The 25,423-nt window shown below is 43.6% G+C and overlaps 1 protein-coding gene across 3 annotated transcripts in view; it reads right to left on the bottom strand.

Moving 5' to 3' along the window:
• The window catches only part of LOC139263032 (protein phosphatase 3 catalytic subunit alpha-like), a 585,203-nt gene that overhangs the window by 24,008 nt on the left and 535,772 nt on the right, over window positions 1–25,423 (bottom strand). For all 3 annotated transcript variants that reach the window (XM_070878500.1, XM_070878499.1, XM_070878501.1), the window contains 3 exons: window positions 8,113–8,238; window positions 1,238–1,315; window positions 275–359 (listed from right to left, as the gene is read on the bottom strand). In XM_070878500.1, coding sequence (XP_070734601.1) covers window positions 275–359; window positions 1,238–1,315; window positions 8,113–8,238 — 289 coding nt within the window. The remainder of the gene's footprint in view (window positions 1–274; window positions 360–1,237; window positions 1,316–8,112; window positions 8,239–25,423) is intronic.

A 25,423-nucleotide genomic window follows, 5' to 3' on the forward strand; every position in this document is an offset into this window, starting at 1 on the left:
TTTTCAAACAATTGTTAATACCAAATTTAAGCGCCGAGTGTTATTTCCAAAAATGACAATGAAATAATATCCACTTAGTGAATTAACTACAAAATAATTTATAAAGTGATGGAACAGATATTTTTTTCTGTTCATCTTTTGTAGATGAATGATTGCATCTTTTGAAGTCCCTTCAATAACTAGAGTGCTGGAGTGAACATCTTACATATTATAGAATAAGAACAAAAGCTAGTTGAAAAATCTATGAATATATAGCCTTGTGAACTCTTCTTACCTGAGCACAGAAAACACTCTAGCCATTTTGCCAATGGCTCGAATTTTGTTCCTGATGACCTCTTTCCGAGCTGCAGCAGCATTTGCTTGGAAGGAAAAAAACAATTCAGTTCAGAAAATATAAGCCTATATAATTCTGCACCTTTTTAGAGCAATGAAATGTCAAACTAATTAGGAGTATAATAAAATATATAATTAGTAATTTCTTCCAGCACAAGAAGCCAATACTAATTGTGAGTAGTACCTCTTCAGCTCTTATCTTGACCGCTCCAGTGTCTGTGTTGTCAGAATGCTTGTCTGATATCCAATCTTGGATGAACCATAATTTCTTCCAGTTAAACATTGGGAAGATTAAAGCTATTTCCTTCAGACCTGCCACAAACTCGACCTTAGCCACTGATTTCATCCTTCTCCTCAGCTACTGTTAGGCTGAACCACACTGTTTGCATCCTGAGGGTCCTATTCAATCTTCTCCATCACAAAGACTGCCCAATTCCACCTCCATTACATTTCTCACCCTCAACTCATCTGCTGCTGAGACTCTCATTAATGCCTTTGTTATCTCTGGACTCATCTATTCTGGCCTTCCCTCCTGCACCCTCAATAAACCTCAGCTCATCCAAAATCTGCTGCCCATCTCCTATCCAGCCCCAAGTCTCGCTTTCCACCGGCAGAGCCCTAAGCTCTGGAATTTCGTCCTCAAGTCTCTGACCTCCTTCCCCTCCTTTAAGAAGCTCCTTAAAACCCAACTTCCTATAATCTCCTTCTTTGGTTCGGTGTCCATTTTTGTCTGATTACATTTTAACATCGTGTGTTAAAGGCACGTGTAAAGATTGTTGTTCTAAACCAAAAGCAGATTCATGCATAGGCCAGAGCCTTCACATACAATCAAAGTGTCAGCCACATGAAAACAGCTCTTTTTCTTAACTATTCAATACATTATAACTTAAAAAAAAACTCCTACCATCAAATATCTCATCTCCATCTGTCATGAGTTCATCATCAGAGCAGATATTTAGAACATTCACCAACATCTCAGTCACTGAAACACGGAAAGAAATAAATGCAAATTTTAGATCAATGCCATGAACTGATGTTGAGCCTCATACAGCAAGGCCTGATCACAATGTTTTTATTGGGGAAAGTGCTAATGAGGCCAAATGAGAATCCGAGAGAGTGGGTAAGTTGTTGGGTGTGTCACTCCAGGCAGTTCTTGTGCACTTCCGAGTGGTTGTATCAAAAGTAAACAAACCCATGATGTTGTCTGGGAATTGTGAATGGTCCAGAAAGTCAAAAATAAAGTTTATGGAAGAAAAAATAATTTTCTACAAGAAAATTAAAAAAAAAACATTTTTAATCTTATTGGGTGGTATTGCATTTATTGTGTTCATGCAATCAGTGGGAGTCAAATCCTAACAGTCACAAACAGTAGTATTAATAAATCACGAAGTTGATGTTCATGTTTTTCTGTGTAGGCAATCAACTCGCTAGTAGGATATAAATATGAATCAAAACCTGTGCAGAGTGTGGCTCAACTGAAACCACTCTTATGCCTGAAACTCAAGCTCAGTTATTGTCACCAAGGCAGGGAGCTTAACCCCCAAAAATGGGTGGGTTGTGGTCAGGTGGGAGTGTTAGAAAACTGAATCCCAACCCGCCTTCAACCCACCCACTTCCAGTTTTAACGGAAGCAGGTTGGCACTTTAAATATGTTAATGAGGCTGGAGTTTGCAGAGGCCGACGCCCTGCAGGTAGCACCCTGGGCTACTGCGCAACTGGTGATGACATCATCAGCATGCGCAGCAACCTCGCGCCGACCCCTTACCATCCCAGGAGAGAAATTGCTCTCCAGCTCGCGAGGCTGGCAACACCCTGATTCGCAGTTTCGACGCTGGCTGACATCTGTTCGCGGGGCAGAACTTAAATGGGAGGGCGTCAGTGCCCCACGCCACAATATTTACCGGTTTGCTGATTCTCGGGTCCGCTCCAGTGTATGATTCAGAGTATGGTCTGGGCTGCCATTGGGCAGCCCAGCACTCTGTATTAGATGCCGATCTGCAGGCCCAGTCCCATGCTGCCCTGGTGGCTTAGTGGAGGCCATCAGAGGCCTTGTAAAGGGCGTAGCAACTCTCCCCTTTAAGTGAAAGGAAGGCGCGTTGAAGCGCGGCAGTGCTACACAAAGCATCGACATAGCGCTGCAGTCCTCGCCCCAGGACCCGCCCCTAAAAGAAACTGCAATATGCGAGATTGTGCTCCATTTCCTTTGAGGGGCAGTAAGCCCAATTCAGCGGTGGGGGCGGGACTTTTGCTCCAGGCGAAGAAAGTTCAAGGTCCAGCTGGTTACCACCCCCAATCTGGGTGCAGGACAATTAAGCCCCCATAATGTTAAATGTTATAACAAAGTTTACTCCTTGACCATTTCTTCAAGGTGGCAGTAGAACAAGAGGTGTAGAACGTAAGAAACAGGAGTAGACCATTTGGCCCCTCGAGCTTGCTTCACCATTCAATAAGATCATGGCTGATCTGATCTTGGCCTCAACTCCACTTCCCTGGCTGCTCCCCTTAACCCTTGACTCCCTTATCGTTCTGTCTATCTCCACCTTAAATATATTCAATGACCCAGTCTCCACAGTTCTCTGGGGTAGAGAATTCCAAAGATTCACGACCTTCTGAGAGAAGAAATTCCTCCTCATCTCCCTTTTATTCTGAAACTACGAATCCCTAGTTCTAGATTCCTCCACAAGGGGACGCATCCTCTCTGCATCTATCCTGTCAAGGCCTCTCAGAATCTTATATGTTTCAATAAGATCACCTCTAAGTTTTCGAAACTCCAATGAGTATGGGGCCAACCTGCTCAACCTTTCTTCATAAGACAACCTCGTGAACCTTCTCTGAACAGCCCCCAATGCAAGTATATCCCTCCTTAAATAAGGAGACCAAAACTGTACACAGTACTCCAGGTGTGGTCTCACCAATGCCCTGTACAGTTATAGCAAGACTTTCCTACTTTTATACTCCATCCCCTTTGCAATAAAGGCCAACGTTCCATTTGCCTCCCTAATTATTGCATGTTAACTTTTTGTGTTACATGCACAAGGACTCCCAGATCCCTCTGTACCACAGCATTTTGTAATCTCTTCCCATTTAAATCATAATTTGCTTTTTTATTTTTCCTACCGAAGTGGATAACCTCACAGTTTCCCACATTATACTCCATCAGCCAAATTTTTGACCACTCACTTAGCCTATCTATATCCTTTTGCAGATTTTTTGTGTCCTCCTCACAACGTGCTTTGCTATCTATCTTTGGATCATCAACAAATTTGGCTACATGACACTCGGTCCCTTCATCCAAGTCGTAAATAGTTGAGGTCCCTGCACTGATCCCTGTGGCACCCCACTAGTTACAGTTTGCCAACCTGAAAATGACCCATTTATCCCAACTCTCTGTTTTCTGTTACTTAACCAATCCTCAATCCATGCTAATATATTACCCCCAACCCATGAGCTCTTGTCTTGTGCAGTTAGCTTTTATGTGGCACCCAATCGAATGTCTTCTGGAAATCCAACTACACGACATCTACTGGTTCCCCTTTATCCACCCTGTTCGTTACAATCCTCAAAAAACTTCAGCAAATTTGTCAGATATAGGATAAATCTGGTGATAGGTCAATTTAGAACAGCAGTCAAGGAGAATTTATTCAGTCCAGAAATGTGAGTAGAGGCAACAAAAATGAATTCTTTGAAGATTCCGTCAATTTAATAGACGGATTTTTTAAACAATTTTTCCCAGATGGATGAACTAAATAATGGTCTGCCTCAACTGTATTTATCCTGCTATCTTGTGAGCATGAAGGTCAAAGTGATCTGGATCTACTTAGTGAATGGGCTAAGGAATGACAATGTATTTTAATGTGGATAAGTATATTTCATTTTGAAGCAGAAATTAGTAAATCTGTACAAAATGCATGAGTATCCAATAGCGAAAGAGGAACATCAAATGGATTTATTCGGTGATGCTTCACCATTCAGTGAATGTATCCAGCTATTGTACAGCTGTTTGCCAAAGAATTCAGGAGAAAAATGATTAGGGTGATTTTGGAATATAGGGTTACAAGTTTTGAAGACAGGTAAATACAAGTGAACTAACATTTAACAGAAAAAAGGTAGGAAGAGGGGATGTTTCACATTGTTTAAAGAAGCTTGTGAAATCAGAATTAGAGGACAGGGGGGTGGGAACCTATGCAGCGAGATAGGGCGAAGTAATATGGAGTCAGAAACAGATGGTAGAAAGGTAAAAGGCAATAGTGGAAGGCCGAGTAAGCAAAGGCAAGAAATAAAAAGGGCCACACTACATCATAATTCTAAAAGGACAAAGGGTGTTAAAAAAACAAGCCTGAAGGCTTTGTGTCTTAATGCAAGGAGTATCCATAATAAGCTGGATGAATTAGCTGTGCAAATAGATGTTAACAGATATGATGTGATTGGGATTACAGAGACGTGGCTCCAGGATGATCAGGGCTGGGAACTAAACATCCATGGCTATTCAACATTCAGGAAGGATAGAATAAAAGGAAAAGGAGGTGAGGTAGCATTGCTGGTTAAAGAGGAGATTAATGCAATAGTTAGGAAGGACATTAGCTTGGCTGATGTGGAATCGATATGGGTAGAGCTGCAGAACACCAAAGGGCAAAAAACGTTAGTGGGATTTGTACAGACCTCCAAGCAATAGTAGTGATGTTGGGGAGGGCATCAAACAGGAAATTAGGGGTGCATGCAATAAAGGTGCAGCAGTTATCATGGGTGACTTTAAGATGCATATAGATTGGGCTAACCAAACTGGAAGGAATACAGTGGAGGAGGATTTCCTGGAGTGCATAAGGGATGGTTTTCTAGACCAATATGTCGAGGAACCAACTAGGGGGGAGGCCATCTTAGACTGGGTGTTGTGTAATGAGAGAGGATTAATTAGCAATCTCGTTGTACGAAGCCCCTTGGGAAAGAGTGACCATAATATGGTGGAATTCTACATTAGGATGGAAAATGAAACAGTTAATTCAGAGACCATGGTCCAGAACTTAAAGAAGGGTAACTTTGAAGGTATGAGGCGTGAATTGGCTAGGATAGATTGGCGAATGATACTTAAGGGGTTGACTGTGGATGGGCAATGGCAGACATTTAGAGACCGCATGGATGAACTACAACAATTGTACATCCCTGTCTGGCATAAAAATAAAAAAGGGAAGGTGGCTCAACCGTGGCTATCAAGGGAAATCAGGGATAGTATTAATGCCAAGGAAGTGGCATATAAATTGGCCAGAAATAGCAGTGAACCCGGGGACTGGGAGAAATTTAGAACTCAGCAGAGGAGGACAAAGGGTTTGATTAGGGCAGGGAAAATAGAGTATGAGGGGAAGCTTGCAGGGAACATTAAGACGGACTGCAAAAGTTTCTATAGATATGTAAAGAGAAAAAGGTTAGTAAAGACAAACGTAGGTCCTCTGCAGTCAGAATCAGGGGAAGTCATAACGGGAAACTAAAATATGACAGACCAATTGAACAAGTACTTTGGTTCGGTATTCACTAAGGAGGACACAAACAACCTTATTAGTCGGGAAATTGTGTTGGGGAAATTGATGGGATTGAAGGCCGATAAATCCCCAGGGCCTGATGGACTGCATCCCAGAATATTAAGGAGGTGGCCTTGGAAATAGCAGCTGCATTGACAGTCATTTTCCAACATTCCATAGACTCTGGATCAGTTCCTATGGAGTGGAGGGTAGCCAATGTAATTCCACTTTTTAAAAAAGGAGAGAGAGACCGGTCAGCCTGACATCGGTAGTGGGTAAAATGATTGAATCAATTATTAAGGATGTCATAGCAATGCATTTGGAAAGAGGTGACATGATAGGTCCAAGTCAGCATGGATTTGTGAAAGGAAAATCATGGTTGACATATCTTCTGGAATTTTTTGAGAATGGACAAAGGAGAACCAGTTGATGTGGTATATTTGGACTTTCAGAAGGCTTTCGACAAGGTCCCACACAAAAGATTAATGTGCAAAGTTAAAGCACATGGGATTGGGGGTAGTGTGCTGACGTGGATTGAGAACTGGTTGTCAGACAGGAAGCAAAGAGTAGGAGTAAATGGGTACTTTTCAGAATGGCAGGCAGTAACTAGTGGTTCTGTGCTGGGGCCCCAACTGTTTACATTGTACATTAATGATTTAGACGAGGGGATTAAATGTAGTATCTCCAAATTTGCGGATGACACTAAGTTGGGTGGCAGTGTGAGCTGCGAGGAGGATGCTATGAGGCTGCAGAGTGATTTGGATAGGCTAGGTGCATGGGCAAATGCATGGCAGATGAAGTATAATGTGGATAAATGTGAGGTTATCCACTTTGGTGGTAAAAACAGAGAGACAGACTATTATCTGAATGGTGACAGATTAGGAAAAGGGGAGGTGCAACGAGACCTGGGTGTCATGGTACATCAGTCATTGAAGGTTGGCATGCAGGTACAGCAGGCGGTTAAGAAAGCAAATGGCATGTTGGCCTTCATAGCGAGGGGATTTGAGTACAGGGGCAGGGAGATGTTACTACAGTTGTACAGGGCCTTGGTGAGGCCACACCTGGAGTATTGTGTACAGTTTTGGTCTCCTAACTTGAGGAAGGACATTCTTGCTATTGAGGGAGTGCAGCAAAGGTTCACCAGACTGATTCCCGGGATGGCGGGACTGACATATCAAGAAAGACTGGATCAACTGGGCTTGTGTTCACTGGAGTTCAGAAGAATGAGAGGGGATCTCATAGAAACGTTTAAAATGCTGATGGGTTAAGACAGGTTAGATGCAGGAAGAATGTTCCCAATGTTGGGGAAGTCCAGAACCAGGGGTCACAATCTAAGGATAAGGGGTAAGCCATTTAGGACTGAGATTAGGAGAAACTTCTTCACCCAGAGAGTGGTGAACCTGTGGAATTCTCTACCACAGAAAGTTGTTGAGGCTAATTCACTAAATATATTCAAAAAGGTGTTAGATGTAGTCCTTACTACTAGGAGGATCAAGGGGTATGGCGAGAAAGCAGGAATGGGGTAATGAAGTTGCATGTTCAGCCATGAACTCATTGAATGGTGGTGCAGGCTCGAAGGGCCGAATGGCCTACTCCTGCACCTATTTTCTATGTTTCTATGTTTCTATAAGATGAGTTCTAAAGTAACAAGTCTGAACCAAGACAATAGATGAGAGAAAACATCTTTCCAGAGTTGATGTGTATAATAGGCTCTTACCACATAAATGTCGAGCTTGGAACAGGATTGATGGTTATCAAGATATAGACTGGCATAAATTATCAAGTATCTACTGCAACAGTGATTTCTAGGCTAGTGGATCGTAAATGCATTTTCTATGGCATGTGACTGGTTATAGATTGCCTTTTATACCTCACTAAAAAACATATCAGAATTATCCATATGAATATCAACCAGAAGAAATAAGATATGACTTTCCTGCTTTCTTGTACTTCCATTGCATGGTTAAGTTACATTGTGTGGTTAAGTTCGACATTAAACCCTTACAAAATATTTTATTTATTTTCTGACCAACACAATTTTTTTTTAATTATAAGATTAGAAATTTTTATTGATCATTTCATTACAAGAGTGTGTTACATAATTAATTCATATCATTTGGATTAATCTGAAACACAATTTAAAATGATAAGAATTTAAAGCCATGTAATTTATAGACTAATATGTCATTGGAAATTACCAGTACTATATAGTAGTCTTAAAAATTGTCAGACTTTGTTAAACTGAAAGATTACAATTCTATTCACGTACCTTTCTCACCAACAAAAGGCAAAGACCAAGTAAAGACATCCATAAAATTTGGTAGCCAGTAAGGATGGGGAGAACAGTTGAACTGCCGAATGTTCATAACATTGTTCTCATACTTCAATGCTGCAGCTGGAATGAAGCAGAGAGAAATAGCAACAGTTTAGCCCACAACCAGCCACTTCTGTAAGTTCCAAAATGGCAACTGCACAAACTCCCTATGCTAAATTTTGCAGTGCTAATTTTACAGACAATTAAAGAATAAACATTTATTTAAGAACTTTCAAAAACTCATGATGCCCCAAAGTGCCTCACAGCCAACAAAGTACTTTTGAAGTTTAAACTTGCTCAAGGCTTGTTCATTTTGCATTTGTGTCCTCCAGTTCTATGCTCAGTGTTCAAGTTAAATAGTTTGCTGCTTCAATACCCTTTGTTATTTTAAAGCTAGCATCATTGTTCTTGCAGTTTACTTTCATCAAATGAAAATACGTTTTGAATCACCTCTGTCGTGCTACTCTGAATTTTTTTGTAATGCAACTAAATCATTTTTGAAGTAAGGTAGCCAAAATGGCACTCCAGATCACAATTGATCTGCACATTGTCAGTATAACTTGTTTTGAATTGTAATCCAATGCTCCCCAGATCAACCCCAGCATTTGCCCGATTGATTGATCATACCCTTAAAAGCGTCTGATAAATATGAAGCAATGATCACTTTAAACAATTAATTCATAAATATGACAGCGTATGTATCTTTTTGAGTAAAATTATTGCTAAGAATATTTTTTCAAATTTTTGATTAACACAAGCAGCACAGTGGTGCTCTGTGTGGTGCTATTGAATGGTGGGATACAAGTTCTGTCCTTCTCTTCTGAGTCACTGATCACAGCTCCACAGCTTTGTGGATAATTACATAATCTATCTGTTCAGTATCTCCCCAGAGAATAGTGAAAATCAGAGGTAGAATCATCACCCGTGGCACCTCTGAATGTCTCCAAAGGCAAAGATCTGAAAGTAGATTATCTGACTGTTGCCTTGGTCACATAATGTGTTTGGCCTGGAACACCAGAAGCAGTAAATAAAGGAGGGAAAATGAGAGCAAATTACCCTAAAGTAATTTTGTACAACAATTAAATGATTTCGCAACTTATTTTAAGAATCTATTAAATAATTATTCTCAAATTATGTCATGGATTATGAGTATATTCACACTTGACACATCCAGCTAAAGATCTGTTTTGTTTAAGGCATTAATCTATTCAAAATTAATGGTTTAAATATCACTGCTAAAATAGTGGAGAGGTAGCGAATAGTGAATTTCAGATGAAGATTGTAAGCATTCGCCTGTCTGTATCACACAGCACAACTTCAGGGGCATTGCTATTCTGCTAATGCATTTCATGTGACCAGTAATTAATACAACATGATTAATGGATTGAGGGCTAGACTTTCCATTTTGCTGGCCATCACCCAAAAAATGGGCGATGTTCCAGCGATGTATGACGTCTCAGCCTTACTGATCGCTGGAACATCGGCCATTTTTTTTGAGCGATTTTTCACTCGCCGATCAGCCAGCGATGTGAAATGGGTGATCCGAAATGATGGCGATGTGACGTTCGCCCACCGAATGGCCAGCGGTGTGGAAGGCAAAAGCTTCTCGAGCAACAGGCTTCTGCGCATGTGTGGGAAGTCAGGGGTCATCCACACATGTGCAGAAGGCACAGAGAGGGGCAGAGAGAGGATAGCGAGAGAGGAGGAAGGCAGAGACAGAGAGGAGAGATCATTGTTCATTGCATGTTAAATTGTTTAAAATATTCGTTCATAGTTGGGCGGGGGAGGCTGGGTGGGTGGGGAGGAGGGTGTTTGAAAAGAATTCTGTTTGCAATAAATTTTGTTAAGGATTTTAACAATTGTTGTGCATTCTCTGATAAAGTTAGTTAATTTAGGCATTTTGAATAATTTAACATCTTTATTCTTTTGTAATAACATTACTTAAGTTAAGCATTAATGCAAATGCTGCACTACAAAGGCCAGGCCAGTGCAGGCAAGGCTAAAACGTAACTCAATGCAAATGCAACTTTTGTATAAAGGTAATTGTTAATCTTAATGTAAATGTGACGATCCCCAATGTAAGTTCATGCAAAGCGTTCCTTTATCAGTTGCTGATGCAACAGCTTTGCAGCTGTGTAACTCCCACGGGGTACTGTTCTTCTTGGGGGGCGGGGGGGTGGTAGGACCATGGCTACATGACCAGGCTGGTCCTCCCCGAGGTCCTCACCAGCCTCCTCTTCCTCCTGCTCCTCCTCCTCGCCAGCTGGTTCTTCCATCTCCTCTCCTTCTGGAGGTGGACCTGCAGCCCCATCAGGCATTTGCTGTCCTCTCCTTATTGCTAGGTAATGCAGCATGCAACACGCCACAATAAACTCAGCGATCGGGACAGGGTGGTACTGTAAGCTGCCACAAGAGTGGTCCAGGCATCTAAAGCGCTGCTTTAGGACTCCAATTGTCTTCTCGACGATGTTCCGTGTCACAATGTGGCTTTCGTTGTAACATTTCTCTGCTTCAGTGACGGGATTACGCAGTGGTGTCATCAGCCAGCTGGCAAGGTCATATCCCTTATCCCCCAGAATCCAACTGTGACCTTCTGGCTCATTGACAAACAGGTCAGGGATAGCACTCTCACGTAGAATGTCCGCATCATGGATACTACCAGGAAATGTAGCATTAACTGTCAGAATGAGTTGACTGTGGTCAACAATAAGCTGCACATTTAGGAAGAGGAATCCCTTTCTGTTATGAAACACTTTTGCATTCTGTAAAGGCGTTTTCAGGGCAATGTGCGTGCAGTCTATTGCTCCCTGCACTTTGGGGAAGTTTGCTATTCTGGAGAAACCAAAAGTCCTCCAAATCTGCCTCCCTGATCATAGGGAAGCTTATAAAGTTCATTCTGTGAGCGTAAAGGGCTTCAGTCACCTGCCAAATGCAGCAGTGTGTGGCGTGCTGAGAGATACAACAGATGTCACCAGCTGAAGTCTGAAAGGATCCCAATGCGTAGAAGACTAGTGCTGCAGTAACCTTTACCTCAATGGACAGTGCGGTTATGATGGTGCTAGAAGGCTGCAAATTTCCCTTGACGAGCTCACAAATCTCATCGATGACCTCTTTCCGAAGCACAGCCTCGTAAGACACGTGTTTTCAGACAAGTTGAGGTAAGATTGCTTTTCCAAGTACCTTCGTTGGCTGTATGCTCACCTCCTCTGTCTCTGTCTACGCATTACTCTGCCATCTCTTCGATTGATCCTTTCAGAAACCAGCGTGTGAGCAGTTACGAGTAATGGCACAGAAAGCATCGGCCCCATCACTAGCAATAATTTTTTTCACTTGTTAGAAATGCACTTTTCAATTAAAAAATGCCTAATGTACTAAGCTACAATTGTACAGTGAAATATAAGTATAAATCTGAGTCGATCTATCTGTAAAATAGTCTTAAATAACTAATATCTCAGTTGCAGTTTTTTTGCTGCCATCTCCCTTCCTCCGAAATTCAAAATGGCGTCTGTAGTGCCAATTTTGATGAGGAAGGCCCGGGAAAAGCAACTATTATCCAGCGATGTTCTCGGCGAGCAATCAGCCCAGCGAAGTGCCGAAAGTTCGGATGAGCGATGTGCGGGCAATCACCTCAGCGATCAGTTCAGCGATGTGAGCCGAAACTTGGGGGCTTAATTTTCCGGCGATGTTTCTGGCCAAAATGTGCGATAGGTGATATATGGGGGAGATAAAGTGGAAAGTCTAGCCCTATAGTCCAGCTTTAAATCATTATTAATGTCCTTTAATAACTAATCAATAATATGGTTTAATCAATTTTATCCCTGCTATTGTTTACTTTTGTGTATTGTTTCAGAAGCTGAGGACTGGAATTTATCAACCTCAGCGGGTCCGGGGTGGGCAAAGTCCTTGGCGAGTCCTGACCCTGCAGCTGTGTCGATTTGGGCATCTGACATGATTTTACGATGATGGGGCTTGTTAAGCCCACCTTGCGAGGTTCCTGGCCAATTAAAAGGAACCGGGTCTGATGATGCCATCTGATGTCGTGTCATCAGCTGGTTTCCTGAAAGGGGCCATATCCACATTCATTTTGACAGTTGTACTGTCAGTGTTCTGCAAACACTGACAAGCACTGCACAGAGGTGCATGGCTGCACCCACCTCTCCCATGACTCCCTCTAAATGCTTATGGATGGAGGCAGAGCATGCAGGAATGTTCTCTTTCCTTCCAATGGGCGAAAGAGATCTCTCCAGGACACCTATGCAGCCTGGTTGCACATTGCACAGGAGGGCACAAACAGGGATGTCGTCAGGAGGACCTGGCTGCAGTGGCTCAAACCTTTTAATGATCTCAGTAGGTCATAAATTGTTACTGAAAAGCCACACTCAATCTCATCCTGCTGTTCCACTCATCACATCCCCATCACTCTGCTATCCCTACTCTACCCCTGCACAACCTCCACCCATCTCTCTCTATCTACATAACACTTCCCCATTTCATTAACCACCCCTCACACTCGCCCTCATCCTTGGCAAATCATATCAACCAACAACACACAAGGATAGGCACTTGGGTGTTATTGCAACTGTTCATGTAAAGTTTCAGTTAATGAATTGTCAAACATTGAAATCTTTATTTTCAACACTTTCCCTTCTTGCCGGGAAATTCATTAAAAAAAAACTTATAAACATTGTTAGAACCTGGTAAAATGCTGCTTAAATACCTTGAAGCAGTTTCTTAAGTATCTCAATTGCCTGACCCGCCGCTTAGTGCCGGGTCTGAAAAATAGCAGCCAGAGCCGGCACTTGGGAAATTACTGTCATGAATGTAACCTCTATGTAACACCACTGCAATACTGTATATACTTAAGCAATGCACACCTTGACCACAGAGGGTGAACTTGTGGGAGACACTCCTTACCTGGTCATCCAGGTATATAAAGGGAGGTCCCACGCAGGGACATCACTTCTTGGTCCTGTGAATAAAGGTTCAGGTCATAGAGTGACCTTGTCCATAGAATGTGCCTTGTGTGGGTTTTGTGCCATTGAGTAAGGACATTACATTGGCGACGAGAAACAGGAATCAACGACCCACGAGAATGGCCACCGGTAGCACAGAGGAACGGTACTATGTTGGTGAGGACTGGGACAATTTAATTGAGAGGCACCAGCAAAGCTTTGTCACGAAAGAATGGCTGGGAGATGCAGCGGCCGACAAGCGAAGGGTCCATCTGCTGACCAGCTGAGGACCTAAGACTTACACGCTCATGAAGGACCTACTAGCACCCGAACAGCCGGCGGACAAAACCTTTGAAGAGCTCAGCAAACTAATCGGTGAGCACCTCAAACCGGTGAGCAGCACACACATGGCCCGACACAGATTCTATACCAACCGACGTCGTGAAGGACAGAGCATACCAGACTTCGTTGCGGACCTCCGGCGTTTGGCCAGCCTCTGAAAGTTCACAGACGCCTCCGGGGGGAGATGTTAAGGGATTTCTTTATTTAAGGCATCGGTCATGCAGGGATTTTCCAAAAGTTAGTTGAGACCAAGGACTTGACTTTGGAAGCAGCGACGTTGATGGCTCAGACTTTCATGGCGGGGGAGCAGGAAACCAAAATAATATACGCGCGCAATTCTGCCTCCAACGTGGCAGGGGATCAGGGAGTCAATATCATAAATGCAACTCAGAGCCCTGCAGGCAGGCAAGGGCAGTTCGACACACCCCAGGCAGCAATAGACCCCAGAGTAGGTTTCCAACAGAGACAATGGCAGGCTAAACGGAAGGCCCCAGATTGACTCACACTGTAAATAGTTACACTATTGACTTTGGGGGGGTGGGGGGGAGGCGTGGGGGTGTTGTTATGTATGTAAACCTGTAATTACCATGTCCAACCACGAGAGGGCTTATCCCCTGGAGTCCCAAGGTATCCCACAATCCCTTGGGAGCACCTGTATATAAGGAGACCTCACAGGCTGGAGAGGCACTCTGAGATCTGTAAGGTCACACCTTACTTTGAGCTTGCGGTATCTAGTCTGACTCTTTATTCAAGACATAACAAGATGTATGCCTGGCCTGAGAGACAGAAGCAGGAGAAATGTTCTTGGTGCAGTAGAAAATGCCTCGTTCGGACCGGACATCGAGATCGTGCCGTTCAGGGAAAGAGGAAGTTCAAGGGAAAATATTGACTTTGCCGATTGTTTTTTTTTTGTTGTTGGGAAAGACCATGCGCACAATTATCTGGAATATATCCATTTGAGTCCGTTAAATCACTTTGAAAATTGGGATGATGATGATGATGATCATACCGGTTGCTGATGCGTTCCGCCCCCTATCCCAGGCCGAGTGGCCTACCACACAGGCCGGCCCGCTGCCTTCTCGGGCTGAAGAGGAAGGTAGGGTAGGACTTACTTACTTCTATTTTTTATTTGGATATTTTGAAAAAATTATGTAAATATGTTTTGTCTCTTGTGAATAGTGGTGACCGTTTGTCAAGCTTATTTACCTGGTGCTATTGTGAAAGAAGAGCATAAGTGATGGAGGAACTCTGAGAGAATATCTTATTTATTGAAGTAGACTTTATTTAGATAATATTTTGGCCCAGTATAATCATTGCAAACAAATAGTTGTTTAAATTAGTTGTGAGATTAGGGCAATTTAATTCAACTATCTTTTACTTCTTTTATTTTTGTAGTTTAAGCTACACTGGGTCCTACAGGCCCAAATTTCCCCAGGAGTTGCTCTGTTCTTTTTGGAGCAACTTGTTTTTCTGGAGTATCTTAAAAATCCCCATTCTGCACATTTAATTTGCGCCAGTGTAAGTGAGTTAGTTAGGATTTTTTTTAGTTTAGTTTTTTTTCCAAAAGGGAGCGTTACCAGCCACCTACGCCTGTTTTGACCATTTAAGCCAGTTTGGACAGCTAATAATTGCTCCAAACTAACTGAGGCCAGCGTAGGTGGCTACTTGTGGCCGCAGAGAAAACCCTTGTGGAGAGTTAAGAAATCAGCGCAGGTAAGTGCATTCTAAAGCACCAAGCATTAAACAAAGCACAAAAACAAGCATCCAATAACAAAAGGGAGCGTTACCAGCCACATTAAGTTTATCTAAGGGTGTAGTCAATGGCAGGACAGCTTGGACACGTGTTATGCTCCGCCTGTACTATGTGGGAAGTCAGGGACACTTCCGGTGTCTCAGCGGCAGCGAGAGGCGGCGGCAGTCTGAGAGGCGGGAGTGTGTGGTGTCGGGAGGCCTATAAAGGCCCAGCAGCAGCGAGAGGCGGCGGCAGTCCGAGAGGCAGGAGTGCGTGGTGTCAGGAGGTCCTGAACTTAAGGAAAGATAACTTTGATGGTATGAGGCGCGAATTGGCTAGATTAGACTGGCAAATGATACTTAAAGGGTTGACGGTGGATAGGCAATGGCAAACCTTTAAAGATCATATGGACGAACTTCAGCAATTGTACATCCCTGTCTGGAGTAAAAATAAAATAAAATTAAAATTAAATTAAAAAAAAAAAATCCAGACAGGGATGTACAATTGCTGAAGTTCGTCCATATGATCTTTAAAGGTTTGCCATTGCCGATCCACCGTCAACCCTTTAAGTATCATTTGCCAGTCTAATCGAGCCAATTCGCGCCTCATACCATCAAAGTTATGTGTATAAGGTGGCCAAGGTTAGTGGGAAAATAGAAGAGTGGGAAAATTTTAAATGACAGCAAAGAATGACAAAGAAAGCAATAAAGAAAGGAAAGATGGATTACGAAAGTAAACTTGCGCAAAACATGAAAACGGATAGTAAAAGCTTTTACAGATATATAAAACGGAAAAGAGTGACTAAAGTAAATGTTGGTTCCTTAGAAGATGAGAAGGGGGATTTAATAATGGGAAATGTGGAAATGGCTGAGACCTTAAACAATTATTTTGCTTCGGTCTTCACAGTGGAAGACACAAAAACCATGCCAAAAATTACTGGTCACAGGAATGTGGGAAGGGAGGACCTTGAGACAATCACTATCACTAGGGTAGTGCTGGACAGGCTAATGGGACTCAAGGTAGACAAGTCCCCTGGTCTTGATGAAATGCATCCCAGGGTATTAAAAGAGATGGCGGAAGTTATAGCAGATGTATTCGTTATAATCTACCAAAATTCTCTGGGGAGGTACCAGCGGATTGGAAAGCAGCTAATGTAATGTCTCTGTTTAAAAAAGGGGGCAGACAAAAGGCAGGTAACTATAGGCTGGTTAGTTTAACATCTGTAGTGGGGAAAATGCTTGAAACTATCATTAAGGAAGAAATAGCGGGACATCTAGATAGGAATAGTGCAACCAAGCAGATGCAGCATGGATTCATGAAGGAGAAATCATGTTTAACTAATTTACTGGAATCCTTTGAGGATATAACGAGCATGGTGGATAGAGGTGTACCGATGGATGTGGTGTATTTAGATTTTCAAAAGGCATTCGATAAGGTGCCACACAAAAGGTTACTGCAGAAGATAGAGGTACGCAGAGTCAGAGGAAATGTATTAGCATGGATAGAGAATTGGCTGGCGAACAGAAAGCAGAGAGTCGGGATAAATGGGTCCTTTTCGGGTTGGAAATCGGTGGTTAGTCGTGTGCCACAGGGATCGGTGCTGGGACCACAACTGTTTACAATATACATAGATGACCTGGAAGCTGGGACAGAGTGTAGTGTAACAAAATTTGAAGATGACACAAAGATTAGTGGGAAAGCGGGTTGTGTAGAGGACACAGAAAGGCTGCAAAGAGATTTAGATAGGTTAAGCGAATGGGCTAAGGTTTGGCAGATGGAATACAATGTCGGAAAATGTGAGGTCATCCACCTTGGGGGAAAAAAAACAGTAAAAGGGAATATTATTTGAATGGGGAGAAATTACAACATGCTGCGGTGCAGAGGGACCTGGGGGTCCTTGTGCATAAATCCCAAAAAGTTAGTTTGCAGGTGCAGCAGGTAATCAGGAAGGCGAATGGAATGTTGGCCTTCATTGCGAGAGGGATGGAGTACAAAAGCAGGGAGGTCCTTCTGCAACTGTATTGGGTATTGGTGAGGCCGCACCTGGAGTACTGCGTGCAGTTTTGGTCACCTTACTTAAGGAAGGATATACTAGCTTTGGAGGGGGTACAGAGACGATTCACAAGGCTGATTCCGGAGGTGAGGGGGTTAACTTATGATGATAGATTGAGTAGACTGGGTCTTTACTCTTTGGAGTTCAGAAGGATGAGGGGTGATCTTATAGAAACATTTAAAATAATGAAAGGAATAGACAAGATAGAGGCAGAGAGGTTGTTTCCACTGGTCGGGGAGACTAGAACTAGGGGGCACAGCCTCAAAATACGGGGGAGCCAATTTAAAACCGAGTTGAGAAGGAATTTTTTCTCCCAGAGGGTTGTGAATCTATGGAATTCTCTGCCCAAGGAAGCAGTTGAGGCTAGTTCATTGAATGTATTCAAGTCACAGATAGATAGATTTTTTAACCAATAGGGGAATTAAGGGTTACGGGGAGCGGGCGGGTAAGTTAACGGCCAGATCAGCCATGATCTTGTTAAATGGCAGAGCAGGCTCGAGGGGCTAGATGGCCTACTCCTGTTCCTAATTCTTATGTTCTTATGAAGGTGGCTCAACCATGGCTAACAAAGGAAATTAAGGATAGTATTAATTCCAAAGAAGAGGCATACAAATTAGCTAGAAAAAGCAGCAAACCGGAGGACTGGAGGACAAAGGGTTTAATTAAGACGGGGAAAATAGAGTATGAAAGGAAGCTTTCGAGAAACATAAAAACTGACTGCAAAAGCTTCTATAGATATGTGAAGAGAAAAAGATTAGTGAAGATAAACATAGGTCCCTTGCAGTCGGATTCGGGTGAATTTATAATGGGGAACAAAGAAATGGCAGACCAATTGAACACGTACTTTGGTTCTGCCTTCACAAAGGAAGACACAAAAAACCTTCTGGATGTACTAGTGGACCGAGGGTCTAGTGAGAAGGAGGAACTGAAGAATATCCTTATTAGGCGGGGAATTGTGTTAGGGAAATTGACGGGATTGAAGGCTGATAAATCCCCAGGGCCTAATAGTCTATATCCCAGAGTACTTAAGGAAGTGGCCCGAGAAATAGTGGATGCATTGGTGATCATTTTCCAACAGTTATCAACTCTGGATCAGTTCCTATGGACTGGAGGGTTGCTAATTTAACACCACTTTTTTAAAAAGGAGGGAGAGAAAACGGGTCATTATAGACCAGTTAGCCTGACATCGGTTGTGGGGAAAATGTTGGAATCAATCATTAAGGATGAAATAACAGCGCATTTGGAGAGCAGTGATAGGATTGGTCCAAGTCAGCATGGATTTATGAAAGGGAAATCATGCTTGACAAATCTTCTGGAATTTTTTGAGGATGTAACTAGTAGAGTGGACAAGGGAGAACCAGTGGATATGGTGTATTTGGACTTTCAAAAGGCTTTTGACAAGATCCTACACAAGAGATTTGTGTGCAAAATTAAAGCACATGGTTTTGGGGGTAATGTGTTAATGTGGATAGAGAACTGGTTGGCAGACAGGAAGTGGAGTGCTGCAGGGCTCAGTGCTGGGACCCCAGCTCTTTACAATATATATTAATGATTTAGATGATGGAATTGAGTGTAATATCTCCAAGTTTGCAGATGACACTAAACTGGGTGGCGGTGTGAGCTGTGAGGAGGATGCTAAGAGGCTGCAGAGTGACTTGGACAGGTTAGGCGAGTGGGCAAATACATGGCAGATACAGTATAATGTGGATAAATGGGAGGTTATCCACTTTGGGGGCAAAAACACGAAAGCAGATTATTATCTGAATGGCGGCAAATTAGGAAAAGGGGAGGTGCAGCGAGACCTGGGTGTCATGGTTCATCAGTCATTGAAAGTTGGTATGCAGGTACAGCAGGCGGTGAAGTAGGCGAATTGTATGTTGGCCTTCATAGCAAGGGGATTTCAGTATAGGAGCAGGGAAGTCTTGCTGCAGTTGTATAGGGCCTTGGTGAGGCCCCACCTGGAATATTGGAGTTTTGGACTCCTAATCTGAGGAAGGACGTTCTTGCTATTGAGGGAGTGCAGCGAAGGTTCACCAGACTGATTCCGGGGTTGGCTGGACTGACATATGAGGAGAGACTAGATTTACTGGGCCTTTATACACTGGAGTTTAGAAGGATGAGAGGGGATCTCATAGAAACATATAAGATTCTGACTGGACTGGACAGGCTAGATGCGGGAAGAATGTTCCCGATGTTGGGGAAGTCCAGAACCAGGGGACACAGTCTTAGGATAAGGGATAGGCCATTTAGGACTGAGATGAGGAGAAACTTCTTCACGCAGTTGTTAACCTGTGGAATTCCCTGCCGCAGAGAGTTGTTGATGCCAGTTCATTGGATATATTCAAGAGGGAGTTAGATATGGCCCTTACGGCTAAAAGGATCAAGGGGTATGGAGAGAAAGCAGGAAAGGCGTACTGAAGGAATGATCAGCAGTGATCTTATTGAATGGTGGTGCAAGCTCGAAGGGCTGAATGGCCTCCTCCTGCACCTATTTTCTATGTTTCTATATTTCTAAATAAAAAATACAAGGAAGCTGACAGGACCTCCACCTAGCACCAAGACTTACAAAGCACTAAACAAAGCACAAAAAGTAATAAGCAATTAATTAACAAATAAAAAATAGAAGGAACCCTGCACCTAAAGCACAAAGACCAAAGTAATAAGCAATCAATCAATCAATAACAAATAAAAAATAGAAGTCCTACCAAAACATGGCCCAGGAAGGCCAGGGATAGGGACGGTGTGCTTCGGCCCCTCCCACACAGCCTGCAGCACTCTCCCACAGATTCTGGGGGCGAGGAGCTATTGCGCATGCGCACACACTCTAGCGCACATGTGCAGAGATCCCAGTACTGTTTTCAGCGCCAAGACCTGGCTCCGCCCCGCACTGTGCTTGCCACGCTATGCCAAGGCCTAGGACGGTCCACAGAGCGGGGAGAATACGGAGCTACATTATCGGCGCCGTTTTGGGAGCAGAATGTCGGTGAACCTCAGATAAGTGCGCCGTTTTAACCGGAGGGCCAAATTTGGGCCCTATAAGTGTACACTGTTGTGAAGCTCATATAGCATAAAATGTAACAAAGAAAAGTTATGTGTCAAATGTCCAGTAACCTTTACAACATTGTTAGCGTTACAACTGTGAGCTTTACAAAGAGGTGTGGTGCAACAGAACCACTCAACTTTATTACTGATTTGCAGTTTTGTCTTTATGTCTTAGGATCAAGAAGCCTGTAAAATTGTTAGTCCATTTTCAATATCACATTAGAATTACAATTGTTTGTTCATAATTAAGAAATCAGGAAGTATTCCCAACTGAGCAATATTTTTCAAGAATAAGTTGTAATATTAATTAGATTTTCCCCTTTATTCTGTGTGATATGTTTTATGCAGTCACCAAATTGTTGAAATTAAGTTTAAATTAAACATATGTAGGAATTTATTTATTTTATTTTTTTCAATATTTTGTTTAAATGACAGGTGCTTATGCAATTCTTGAGAACTGAGGGGAGGGGGTTGCACAGTACAAAGCTGATGAATTAATAGGCCATAATTTGCTGCAGCAAAGCATCGAGTGCTTCTGCCATTAATTAGACTTGCCCTTGCATGTTTATATTTTAAATGTTTGCGTGGCAAGTTGCTGATGTGCGAGCTGTTAATGTCACAGCAAGGGAATCAGGCATCTAGGGTCTGAGTGAACAGGTTAAGCAACTGTGTATCTCCATAACCAATCAGATTGTACGATTGTGAAATTAACAACGCAAGGACTGAGAAGGAAGTAAAAATTAGAGCAGGTGAATTCAATGTCAAATCAGGTACAGAAGGAGAAATAAAGGAAAAAAAGATTGTATTAACAGCGAGAGACAGAAAGGAATTTTTTTTTAAATTAATTTAAATTTTATACTTGTGATAGTTAATTTTCAGTGTCAGAGAGATTGACTGGCAGTAATTAACACTTATCACATTGTTAAACTGAAAAAGACAAGACTTAACTTTCAGTTGCGAGTTAAGTTCGTATCTACCGTGCAAATACAGCAACTTCACACCATTCAATGCATTTCAATGGTGAGACAGACAGCGAGATGCTGGTTATGTGAAGCTAACGGCAGAGTGGTGCTTCTTGGACAGCAACATTTAGATTTCCGTGTTTAACCGCACATCTGCCCACGCCTGAAGTTGTTGTAGCATTTGCTCTTAATTAATGGCATGCGCCATTAGCTTCACCATCATTTTGACAGCAATTTCTGTGCCATCATGCACAGATGAAATTAGATTGCAAATACACTCTGACTTAATGACTGTTAATTCACCTACTCACATGATTGGACTCAATAATTCTTCTCAATGAGCACCTATAATGATGCTGTCACTAATCACCATTGTGCCAAATTATTCTATTTCAACAAAAATAAAGAGGAAACAGCTACAGTAATTTTTTTTGCGTGATTCAATGGTGAAACTGTCTCTTTAAGAAATAGAACTTAAGTGTTGTGTATGGAGAAAGAGTCAGACTGAACATGGTGAGCTCAAAGTAAAGTATGACCGTAGTCTTTTGTTACAGGTCTCCAGCGTGCCTCTCTACCTGTGAAGCCTCCTTAAATACTTGTGCTCCCAAGGGATTTTGTGATCCCAAAGTCAATAGTGTAACTATTTACAATGTGAGTCGATCTGGGGCCCTTCTTGCCCTGGTTGATCGTCTCAGTGTGAAAGCTGGTGTTGTTAAATAATTTGTTGGACCCTCGCTGGGCTGCTGTGCAGCTGGCCTTGCTGGGCTGCCTGGTATGTTGGGCCCTGCAGGGCTGCTGTGGATGATGGGTTCTGCTTCGTGGTCAACTGTGGTGCCGGTTGCCACTGGTGTGTATGTTGGGGGATCTAAAAAGGTAGGGTCCAAGGTGGGTTGCTCAGGATAGTCCATGAATCTGAGTTTGATTTGGTCCAAGTGTTTCCTGTGAATGAGTCCATTTGAATGTTTGACCCAGAGCACCCTGTTCCCCTCTTTGGCCATGACAGTGCTGGGAAGCCACTTGGGACCTTGTCCATAATTAATACAAATACAGGATCATTGATTTCAATCTCACGTGACACATTTGCGTTATCATGGTATGCACTTTGTTGAAGCTGCCTGCTCTCGCCCTGTTCATGTAGATCAGGGTGAACTGCTCTTTTCATGAACAGTTCAGCAGGTGGGATCCCAGTGAGTGAGTGGGGTCTTGTGCGGTAGCTAAGCAGGACTCTGGATAAGCGAGTCTGCAGTGAGCCTTCAGTTACCCTCTTCAAGCCTTGCTTGATGGATTGCACTGCGCTCTCTGCCTGACCATTGGATGCTGGTTTAAACGGGGAAGATGTGACATGTTTGATTCCATTACGGGTCATGAATTCTTTAAACTCAGCACTGGTAAAACATGGCCGGTGTCGCTCACCAGGACACCGGGTAAGCCTTATGTGGCAAACATGGCCCGCAGGCTTTCAGTAGTGGCAGCGGACGTGCTGGCCAACATTATCTCACATTCAATCCACTTGGAATACGCGTCTACAACCACAAGGAACATTTTACCCAAGAACGGGCCTGCATAGTCGACGTGTACCCTAGACCACGGTTTGGAGGGCCAAGACCATAAATTTAGCGGCGCCTCCCTGGGTACATTGCTTAACTGCAAGTATGTATTACATCTGTGAACGCAGGACTCTAAGTCCACATCGATACCAGGCCACCAGGGATCTGGCTATCGTTTTCATCATTATGATGCCTGGGTGGGTACTATGGAGGTCATTGATGAAGGTGTCTCTGCCCTTCTTGGGGGCCACTATTCGATTGCCCCACAGAAGGCAGTCTGCCTGCATAGACATTTCACCTTTGCACCACTGGAACGGCTTTATCTCTTCCTGCATTTCCACTGGGACACTGGACCAGCTCCTGTGAAGTACACTGCTTCAGACTAGAGATAACAAGAGGTCCTGGCTTGTCCAGGTTTTGATCTGCCGGGCAGTGACGGGTGATTTCTCACTCTCAAATGCTTCCATAACCATGGCTAGATCTGCGGGCTGCGCCATTTCCACCTCCGTGGTGGGCAATGGCAGCCTACTGAGAGCATCGGCGCAGTTTTCTGTGCCTGGCCTGTGGCGGATGGCATAGTTGTATGCAGACAACGTGAGCGCCCATCTCTGGATGCGGGCTGATGCGTTGGTATTTATCCCTTTACTCTCGGAAAACAGGGATATAAGTGGCTTATGGTCAGTTTGCAATTCGAATTTTAGCCCAAACAGGTATTGATGCATTTTCTTTACCCCACAGACACACGCTAATGCTTCTTTTTCAATCATGCTGTAGGCTCTCTCCGCCTTAGACAGACTCCTGGATGCATAAGCAACCGGTTGCAGTTTCCTGAAATCATTAGCTTGTTGTAATACACACCTGACGCCATATGAGGACGCATCACATGCTAGTACCAAGTGCTTACATGGATCATACAATACAAGCAATTTGTTTGAGCATAACAATTTTTTCACTTTTACAAAGGCATTTTCTTGATTTTTGCCCCAAACCCATTCGCCCCCTTTTCATAGTAAGACATGCACTGGTTCTAGCAGTGTGCTGAGACCCGGTAAGAAGTTACCAAAGTAGTTCAAGAGTCCCAGAAACGACCGCAGCTCCGTCGCGTTCTGTGGCCTCGGTGCGTTGTCGATTGCCTCCGACTTCGCGTTGGTGGGCCTGATGCCGTCCGCCGCAATCCTCCTTCCCAGGAACTCCACTTCAGGCACCAGGAAAATGCACTTTGAGCGTTTTAACCTGAGCCCCACGCGGTTGGGTCGACTAAGCCTCCTCCAGGTTCTGCAGGTGTTCGACTGTGTTCCGACCTGTGACCAAGATGTCGTCCTGCAGTAAACTTTCCATGTTTCTCTGGAATATCGCCGCCGCTGATCGGATTCCAAACGGGCATCTGTTATAAACAAAAAGACCCTTGTGCGTGTTGATGTAGGTGAGAGCCTTCGATGATTCCTCTAGTTCCTGCGTCATGTAGGCTGAAGTCAGGTCCAGCTTCGTGAATGTCTTTCCTTCCGCCTGCGTTGGAAAGAGATCATTGGCCTTTGGTAGTGGGTATTGGTCCTGCAGGGAGAAACTATTGATAGTTACTTTGTATTCGCCACAGATTCGGACGGTGCCATCTCCCTTGAGGACTGGCCCACTCGCTGAACTCGATCGGGGAAATGATGCCCTCTCTTTGCAGTGGGTCTAGCTCAATCGCTACCCTTTCTCTCATTATGTACAGTACTGCTCTCGCCTTGTGGTGGATGGGTCGCGCTCCCGGAATTAGGTGGATCTGCACTTTTGCTCCTTGGAATTTCCCCATGCCTGGTTTGAAAAACGAAGGAAATTTGTTTAAGACCTGAGCACATGAAGTGTTCCAGCGTATCTTTTCCAGCCAGCTCCTGCTGAGCAGTGTGGGACCATCGACCGGTACCAACTAGAGTGCACCGCTCCATCGTAGGAAACCTTTACGGTAGCACTGCTGATTACAGAAATCAGTTCTTGGGCGTAAGTTCATAGTTTTGTGCGAACTGGAGGCAAGACTGGTCTTGAGGCCTTGTTGCACCACAACCTTTCGAAAGTCTTTTTGCCCATGATGGACTGGCTCGTGCCCGTGCCCAGCTCCATTGACTCTGGGAGTCCATTTGGTTCAACGTTCAGTATTATCGGGGGACAATTCGTGGTGAATGTGTGCACCCCATGTACCTCTGCCTCCTCTATCTGAGGCTCTGGTTCGTCGTGATCCTCCGTGGATCTGTCCTCCTCTGCAACATGGTGGTTTGCAGATTTAACAGGTTTAGCAGCTCGCCTGCATACTCGTTGGAGGTGTCCCATTGTTCCACAGTCCTTGCAAACGTACTCTTCGAATCGGCATGAATGGAAACGATGATCACCCTTAAGGCGCCAACAACGTCTTGCATTAATCACCCTTGATGGTGGACTCTGAGTCATCTGCGGATATGTAGCTGCAGGTATGTGTGATTTGCCCTGTCCATTACGATTCGAAAACAACATCACTTTGTTCACAGTACTTGTAGCAGCACTTGTGTGCTGAGAGATTTGCTTCGTATTGTCACTGGTGACAATGAATGCCTGGGCTATCGCTATGGCCTTACTCAAGGTTGGGGTCTCTACAGTCAAAAGTTTGCGAAGTTTGGTTTCGT

This window comes from Pristiophorus japonicus, chromosome 4 (genome assembly GCF_044704955.1).
Source record: "Pristiophorus japonicus isolate sPriJap1 chromosome 4, sPriJap1.hap1, whole genome shotgun sequence".
Lineage (NCBI taxonomy): Eukaryota > Metazoa > Chordata > Chondrichthyes > Pristiophoridae > Pristiophorus > Pristiophorus japonicus.